The sequence below is a fragment of the Carica papaya genome, chromosome 5 (assembly GCF_054855325.1).
Source record: "Carica papaya isolate Zhongbai chromosome 5, ASM5485532v1, whole genome shotgun sequence".
NCBI lineage: Eukaryota > Viridiplantae > Streptophyta > Magnoliopsida > Brassicales > Caricaceae > Carica > Carica papaya.
In genome coordinates this window covers 43,523,788-43,532,599 of record NC_142313.1, presented here as the reverse complement: position 1 = coordinate 43,532,599, position 8,812 = coordinate 43,523,788, and the positions used below count along the sequence as shown (strand labels likewise).

Below are 8,812 nucleotides of genomic sequence, written 5' to 3'. Positions count from 1 at the left end.
TTATGCTCCATTGGTCTTTTTGTGTTTTCTACCCACCTTTACCTCCGTGACGGTGAGATATCGTGATGTCTTTACTGGGCTAGTGTAGCTCATTCCTTATTTAATCATTTCAGATCAGGAAGACATTGTTCCCGAGCCCGTTCCGCAGGAAGACGACGAAGGGGATGCCTGAAGACTCTATAGTCATATTCATAGCTTTTACTTTCGAGTTTCTCTTTTAGTTAGTTTGATTTTTTATATTTTGAGTACGTTTTTAGTTTTAGTGTAAGGGATGTTAATCGAAGTTTTGACTTCGCTTCCGCATTTGACATTTTTAATACACATATTTCATTTTAAATTTCTGAGGCCGTTACAGTGCCAGTGACAATAGTGTCCGACAGGGACCCTAAGTTTACTTCTCAGTTCTGGTCTAGTTTTCAGCAAGTCATGGGAACGAAACTGTCCCTTAGTACTGCATTCCACTCTCAAACCGATGAACAATCAAAAAGGACGATCCGTATACTAGAATTTTTCGAGCTTGTGTTCTTAACTTCGGGGGCCATTGGAATGATCATTTACCTCTAATAGAGTTCACCTATAATAACAGCTACTAAGAAAGTATCGACATGGCTCCGTACGAGGTGTTGTATAGCCGCTCATGCAGATCGCTGATCTGTTGGGAAGAGATGGGTGATAGAAGATTGTTCGGTCCAGATCTTGTAGAGAAAACTTCAGCCAAAATAGTTAAGATCAAGAAGAATATCCAGACGGCTCAGAGCAAGTAGAAGAGTTATACGGATACCTAGAGGAGGGATTTAAAATTTGAGAAAAGTGATCGAATATTCCTTAAGGTCACTTCTTTCAAAAAAATCAGTAGGTTTAGCAAGAGGGGGAAGCTAAATCCCTGATTTATTGGGTCATTTAAAATCTTTGACAGAATTGGCACCACCGCCTACAGACTGGCATTGCCTCCAGAACAATCCAAGGTTCGTAATGTGTTTTATATGTTCATGCTATGCAAGTACAACCCGGACCCCTCTCACATCTTGGCCCGCGAGCCCTTTTTACTCTAGGATGATCTGTTGTACGAGGAGGTACTGGTCAGTATTGTGGATCAAAAGAGCAGAGTATTCCGCAATTGAAAAATTTCCTTTGTTAAGATCTTATGGCAGAATCACACACACGGAGAGGCTACATAAAAGCTAGAATCAGACTTCAGAGCCCAGTATCCCCAACTGTTTGATTGAGTAAGAGAAAGACAAATTTAAGGGACCAAATTTCTTTTAAGGGGGGAGAGTTGTAATATCCAGAATTAATTTTAAAATTTTAAAATTAATGTATAAAATATAATTTTTAAATTTATGAATTTTTATTTAATGTAAAAATTAGGAAAAAATAGGTGGTGGATGAAATTGAAAATAATTTTTTGAAAAAGGGGTGAAATTTTTGGTTATGGGAGTATTTTTGAAAGAAAAATTAAAAATTGTGGGTCAAAATGTAATTAGAAAAAATGTGCCGCGTAGGACTGCCCAGTCAGCAGCCCCGACGAATTGAAGCGCGCCGCGTGGCAAGATACGTTGACACGGTGCCACACAAAAGGCCACGCTGGCAATATGCGTGCCCGCGATCAGACGGCCGTGATTAAATGCGATGAACGGTTCAGATTCGTTCTCTCTTTAAACATGATTGTACAACATATATCAAATCGCAATGAATGGTCTAAATTTATTTTCTCTTTAAATGCAATCGAACGATCAAAATTAAATGCGATCCAGATTAAAGGTAGACGGATATAAATACCTCACTTCACATCGAACTCTAACCCTAACCCTAGCTGCCAGCCCCCGGCCGGAGAAGAAGAACCAATCATCAGAGAAGGGAGTTGACTGCCACCTACTGCTGCACTAGAGCCACCTCTGACTGCCAAAAACGGTTGACCGAAGAAAAACATCAAACTGCGAAGGTGAGCTGGTGGAGTCGCCACATTGAAAAATTTCGCCGCTAGTGAGTTTTTATTTTTCGACTTTTTTTAGACAACCGAGACCCCTTGACGTGTTTTCTCGTATGGATAAGTATAAAATCGACCGAAAACGGCTAGTTCGAAGCAAACCACTGCCACTATGCCGAAATTTTGAAATTGGCTGGAAAAGATTTTTAATACCAATTTTGAGTTTTTTAGGGTATTTTTAGGTACTTAAAGCGTGTTTTAACCTCCGAAGAAAAATTTAAGAAACTCGGGGACCACCATTAGGTGCAGTTGAAAGCTTAGTATTTCGGACATCGATTCGAGTAAAAATCTCTCACTTTATTCCCTGTTATGGAATTAAAGTCTAATTATAAGTAATACGGTATTTTGTGTAATTTAAAAAATATCAATAATTAATTACATACTACTAATAGAGGCAGAACTGGTTATTTATAACTGTTTGTCCTTTTTTAACTGATTGTTTGATCTTACATTTTTGAATGAATAATAATGCACTAGAATTGGTAAGATAATTCAGTTGTGTTTTCTAAATATATGTATTGTTTGTTCTACGTGATTTACCGTTAAATTGTGAAACTGAAAATTAAATGTAAACGGAAAATTGCTTGATTAAGTGAATGAATGAATGGTAGTATTACTGGATATCCTAGGAGATGGTGGACGGATCGGGTACATAGAGAACCCTACCGTGAATGTTGCCTCATACTGGACGGGGTATCGAGGATTGGTAATTTGGTGCTCATACCGGACGAGATATGGGGACGGCCCATTTCATCATCATATCAGACGTGGTATTGAGCGATGATATTTTTGACGCTCATACCGAATGGGGTATAAGGACAACCCGTTTTACTCTCATACCGAACGAGATATTGAGGGATGATATTTTTGGTACTCATACCAAACGGAGTATGATGATGACCGATTAGTTGATACTGTTGAATAAGAGTTCACGCGTAGTGAGGACATCCCCATGGACCCTACAGATATTAGTAAATAGATAAAAAGAAAAAATTGTTGTTTTGGCTAATTGAAAATGAGATTATGATATTGTTTGTGTTATTGCTTCTATAGGTTGATTTTGAAAATCTTGCTACAGTATGTAATAAATGATTTTATTTATGATAAATGAATTTACTTAAATTAAAAGCTCTATTAGTTATTTTTATGATTTTTACCAACCTTCATTTCTGTATCAGTAAGTTGTGTGACATTCTTACTGAATTAGTGTAATTCACTCTTTCACTATTTCAGATCAAGAGAACCAAGATCCAGATCCAGATCTACAAGAGGGTTGCGAATAGAATGTCAAGTTGTTTACTTTCCATTTATTTCTTTAATTTTTCGTTTATTATTTTAAAAAGGTCATTCCAGTAGCCCTATTGGGTATTCTAAATTATTGAGTAAGGAATGTAAAACTTTAACTTTATTATTTCGCTTCTGCATTTAATTTATAATTTATTTTCTTTTATATTTCGGGTCGTTACAAATATTGTCACTAAGATTGAAATCGTCACATTCGAATAGAATTAGTGTTATTTTCTTAGAAACTTAGCCATCATTTTATATCTCTAAGATGAATGAACTTTGAAAAGTCAATAAAACCCTTGAAACAAAAAAAAAAATTGGACACCATAGACATAAAGATCAGGGGCATATTTGTAAAATTAGGACACTAACATAATTTGGGCTTTAATATATTCCTAGATATTGAATGGGCTCCAAATATGGATTTGTTTTCAAATACAATTTTAAAATTTTAAAACAATTGTAATTATATATAAAAATTTAAATATATAATATATAATTTTTATAAAAAAATATTTATCTATTAAAGAAATTTAACATTTTAATAAATATTAAATAGAAAGTTAATATATAGTATCCAAATTTTTGTAGCAAATTTGTAAAAAAAAAAAAAATTATTATTTAATTTTTTCAAATTTTTGAACACTAAAATAATGGTAAATTATTTTTTGAGAATATTAAAAAGATAATAAAAATTAGTTATATTCTAAAAATATCTATTTATCTTAGTTATTTTAATATTTTAATAAATTTTAATTTTAATTTATTTTTTATAAGGCAGATTTAATCCAACAAATTAAAATGTTGATTTTTATTCGTGTGTGTATATATATATTTATATTTATATATGTGTGTGTGTGTGTGTGTGTGTAATCGGTTTACACAACGCTCTATTTAGCACTGCATTTCCAAAGGAAACACTTTCAACAAACCTAGAAAACCAGAAAACAATGGTGTTTCTCTCTGTACCAAACGGGAAGATAATCTCTTTCAATCTAAACCCAAATGCTGCCTCCCTGTCTACCCTGAGACAATTCATTCACCGCCATACCCAAATCCCACTTTCTCTCCTTCACCGGCATCTCATCTTCCCCAAACCTTCTGCTTCCCTCGTTTCCCACGATCCCGACTCAGTTCTCCTCTCCCAACTCGGAATCACTCACTACACGACATTAACCCTCCACGTGCCTCTTCTTGGGGGTACCCAGCTACCCGTTCCGCCAAAACCCCGTCTTGACTTCCTCAACTCCAAGCCTCCTCAGAATTATGTTGCCGGTTTGGGTCGTGGTGCTACGGGTTTCACCACCCGGTCTGACATTGGTCCGGCTCGTGCTGCTCCTGACCTTCCTGATCGGTCTGCTACCACAATTGGAGGCGCTGCGAGCTCTGCTGGACTTGGCCGTGGGCGAGGGAAGCCTGGAGAAGAAGATGAGGAAGATGAAGGAGACGACAAAGGGTATGATGAGAATCAGAAGTTTGATGAGTTTGAAGGGAATGATGTGGGCTTGTTTGCTTCTTCCGAGTATGATGAAGATGATAAAGAGGCGGATGCGGTATGGGACGCGATTGAGAAGAGGATGGATTCTCGCAGAAAGGATCGTAGAGAGGCAAAGTTGAAGGAAGATATTGAGAAATACAGAGCTTCCAACCCGAAAATCACTGAGCAATTTGCTGATTTGAAAAGAAAGTTGTACGCTTTGTCTGCACAAGAATGGGAAAGTATTCCTGAAATTGGAGATTATTCACTGAGGAACAAGAAAAGGAGGTTTGAGAGCTTTGTACCAGTGCCAGATACATTGTTAGAGAAGGCAAGGCAGGAGCGCGAGCATGTTACGGCATTAGACCCGAAGAGCAGGGCAGCTGGTGGAACAGAAACCCCCTGGTCACAGACACCTGTCACGGACTTGACTGCGGTTGGTGAAGGGAGAGGTACAGTTTTGTCATTGAAGTTGGATAGGTTGTCAGATTCAGTCTCTGGGTTGACTGTTGTGGATCCAAAAGGGTACTTGACTGACTTGAAGAGTATGAAGATCACCAGTGATGCAGAGATTTCGGATATTAAGAAGGCGAGGTTGTTGTTGAAGAGTGTAACACAGACAAATCCCAAGCACCCACCTGGTTGGATTGCGGCTGCAAGGCTTGAGGAGGTGGCAGGGAAGATTCAGGCAGCTAGGCAGTTGATACAGAAAGGATGTGAGGAGTGTCCTAAGAATGAGGATGTTTGGTTGGAGGCGTGTAGGCTGGCGAGCCCAGATGATGCAAAGGCTGTTATTGCTAGGGGAGTGAAGATGATACCTAATTCTGTGAAGTTGTGGTTGCAGGCTGCAAAGTTGGAACATGACGATGTGAATAAGAGCAGGGTGTTGAGGAAGGGATTGGAGCATATTCCAGATTCTGTGAGGCTCTGGAAGGCTGTTGTTGAGTTGTCAAATGAAGAGGATGCTAGGATTTTGCTCCACAGGGCTGTTGAGTGTTGTCCACTGCATGTGGAGCTGTGGTTGGCACTAGCAAGGCTAGAGACCTATGATAATGCAAAGAAAGTGCTTAATAGGGCGAGAGAAAAGCTGCTTAAGGAGCCTGCTATATGGATAATGGCTGCAAAACTGGAAGAGGCAAATGGGAATACTGCTATGGTGGGGAAGATTATTGAGAGGGGTATAAGAGCTTTGCAGAGAGAAGGGTTGGGTATTGATAGGGAAGCTTGGATGAAGGAGGCTGAGGCCGCTGAAAGGGCAGGATCTGTTGCAACTTGTCAGGCAATTATTCGAAACACGATTGGGATTGGAGTGGAAGAAGAGGATAGAAAGAGGACTTGGGTTGCTGATGCAGAAGAGTGCAAGAAGAGGGGTTCCATTGAGACTGCTAGAGCTATTTATGCTCATGCCCTCACTGTCTTCTTGACTAAGAAGAGCATTTGGCTTAAAGCAGCTCAACTTGAAAAAAGTCATGGAACTAGGGAGTCTCTTGATGCTTTACTGCGTAAGGCAGTCACCTACAGACCACAGGCTGAGGTCCTGTGGCTTATGGGCGCTAAAGAGAAGTGGCTTGCTGGGGATGTGCCAGCTGCTCGAGCAATTCTTCAGGAGGCATATGCTGCAATACCCAACTCAGAGGAAATTTGGCTTGCAGCATTCAAGCTTGAGTTTGAGAATAATGAGTCAGAGAGAGCCAGAAAGCTTCTTGCCAAGGCAAGGGAAAAAGGAGGCACAGAGAGGGTATGGATGAAATCAGCAATTGTTGAGAGAGAGTTGGGAAATGTTGAGGAGGAGAGGAGGTTGCTTGATGAAGGGTTGGAGAAGTTCCCTTCATTCTTCAAGTTGTGGTTGATGCTTGGGCAACTTGAGGAGCGTCTTGGCCTCTTGGAACAAGCTAAGGGTGCATATGAATTGGGGTTGAAGCACTGCCCAAGTTGCATACCCCTTTGGTTATCCCTTGCTAGTCTTGAAGAGAAAATGAATGGCCTTAATAAAGCTCGAGCAGTGCTCACTATGGCTAGAAAGAAGAATCCTCAAACCCCTGAGCTCTGGCTAGCTGCAATTCGAGCTGAATCAAGGCATGGCTACAAGAAGGAGGCAGACATCTTGATGGCAAAGGCACTACAGGAGTGTCCAAACAGTGGTATATTGTGGGCATTGTCCATTGAGATGGTGCCCCGGCCCAGCCGAAAATCCAGGAGCATGGATGCTGTCAAGAAGTGTGATCATGATCCCCATGTTATTGCTGCTGTAGCGAAGCTCTTTTGGCATGACAGAAAGGTGGATAAAGCGAGGACGTGGCTTAACAGGGCAGTGACACTTGCTCCAGATATTGGGGATTTCTGGGCTTTATATTACAAATTTGAACTTCAACACGGGACAGAGGAGAGCCAGAAGGATGTTTTGGCAAGATGTATTGCTGCAGAGCCGAAGCATGGTGAGAGGTGGCAAGCTATTTCTAAGGCTGTGGAGAACTCTCACCAACCTTGTGAAGCCATCTTGAAAAAATTAGTTGTTGCACTTGGAAAGGAGGAGAGTGCTGCCGAAAATAGTAAACAATAGTTATTCGTGCTAGCAGAAACCCTTTTCTGACATTGTAATACCAGCGGCATGTTTCCATTATAAACTTTGCTTTTGTAGGCATTACTTTCTTTGTGATATCTTGAACATAGATTATATACATACTGAAGCATTTCTTTCTTTTATTTACTTAATTTTCAGATTTTAAATTCTAGTGGTGGAGCTTATGATATTATTCATATGTTTCAGTATGCTAATTTATTTTTAATGTTTTCATTGTCTCACATAAGAGGATTTAAACTTGATTTCTGACTCAGTATAATTTGCTTTTAAGTGGCTTCTGCCATTTACTCTCAAGTTTTAGTGACATATGTCTAATTTGCTCGTATAATTTGCTTATTGAAACACAATGACACAGATATATAGTTTTTTGTGGCTTGTGTTGTTTAAGTCATTAGTTAAGCTATCAACACCAGCTTCTTGCATGTGCTATGTTGTTCTTGTCCTTGATCGTTTGTGTTTTATCAGTCACCAATCTCCTCTCTGCACAATTAGATATATCATATGAATAACAGCTTGTCCTCAATTTTGTCAATTATCACGAGTAGATAACCTTAAAAAGTTATCTTGTCCTTAACAACTTCCGTAACATGCCTTGGCAGATCTAGGTCTTTTCAAGGTCATTTCCTCATGTAATTAACAAAATTTAGGACAAGTTGTTATCCATATGATAGATCTTTTCTGCGGAGAGGAGATTGGTGACTGATAAAGTTCAATTTTTATAACCATGCCTTGGCAGATGTAAGTGCTCGGTGGGTGGAAGAATATCTCTTTTGGTCTGTTTCTCTTGGAATGCTTAACAAATTACTCTGAAGCATCCAATAGTTTTTGAACTAGTTCGTGGTATGGGTTCACTTAGCTTTTGTTAGGTTCTCGGGTTTGGATCTCTAAAATTTGGGAATCAGATTTAAGGGGTTAAGTTAAGAAATTGGAGTGGAGTGGGATTTTGGCGATTGAGGGAGAAAATGTAGGAAGGAAAGTGAAGTATCTTATGTTCTAACAAATTTACTTCAGACATTGAGATTAGTGAGTCAAGGAAAAGTAGGTGCCAAAGTGAAGAGAAGTGTCCATCAGGCAACCTTTCCTTCTTGGAACTAATACATTGATTCTCTTTTTTTTTTTTTTTTTTTGAGAAACACAATATGTGAACTTAGTTCCTTTGGAGGTTGCAACATAAATATTGGTATTCTTCTTGCTATAAAAAGGATTCAAATCTATCCATCTCCACACTGGAAAGAAAAAAGATATTAGAGAAGAATGTGTTCATAAATTGTTGTTTATGATCAAAATAATGAACCTAAGAAGTGGTTCATTCCAACTTCAAACCAAAATAACATGTAAACCGAGTTTACGCCTTAAAACCAAAATTTAGCATGCATCATATCTTGTACCTCTATTCTGTATCATGGTTAAACGTATTACATTTCAGATGACTACATAATTCTAACACTGGTGTGTTCTTTGTTGATTTGTGTCCATTGAT

General features: G+C 38.8%; 1 protein-coding gene across 1 annotated transcript; it reads left to right on the top strand.

Annotated features, from left to right (window-relative positions):
• Nucleotides 1-4,139: 4,139 nt before the first annotated feature.
• On the top strand, nt 4,140-7,454 carry EMB2770 (pre-mRNA splicing factor-like protein). The gene has a single exon (XM_022045334.2). It carries the CDS (start codon nt 4,225-4,227, stop codon nt 7,309-7,311), a length of 3,087 nt encoding a protein of 1,028 aa, XP_021901026.2. The 5' UTR covers nt 4,140-4,224; the 3' UTR covers nt 7,312-7,454.
• The last annotated feature ends 1,358 nt before the right edge of the window (nt 7,455-8,812 follow it).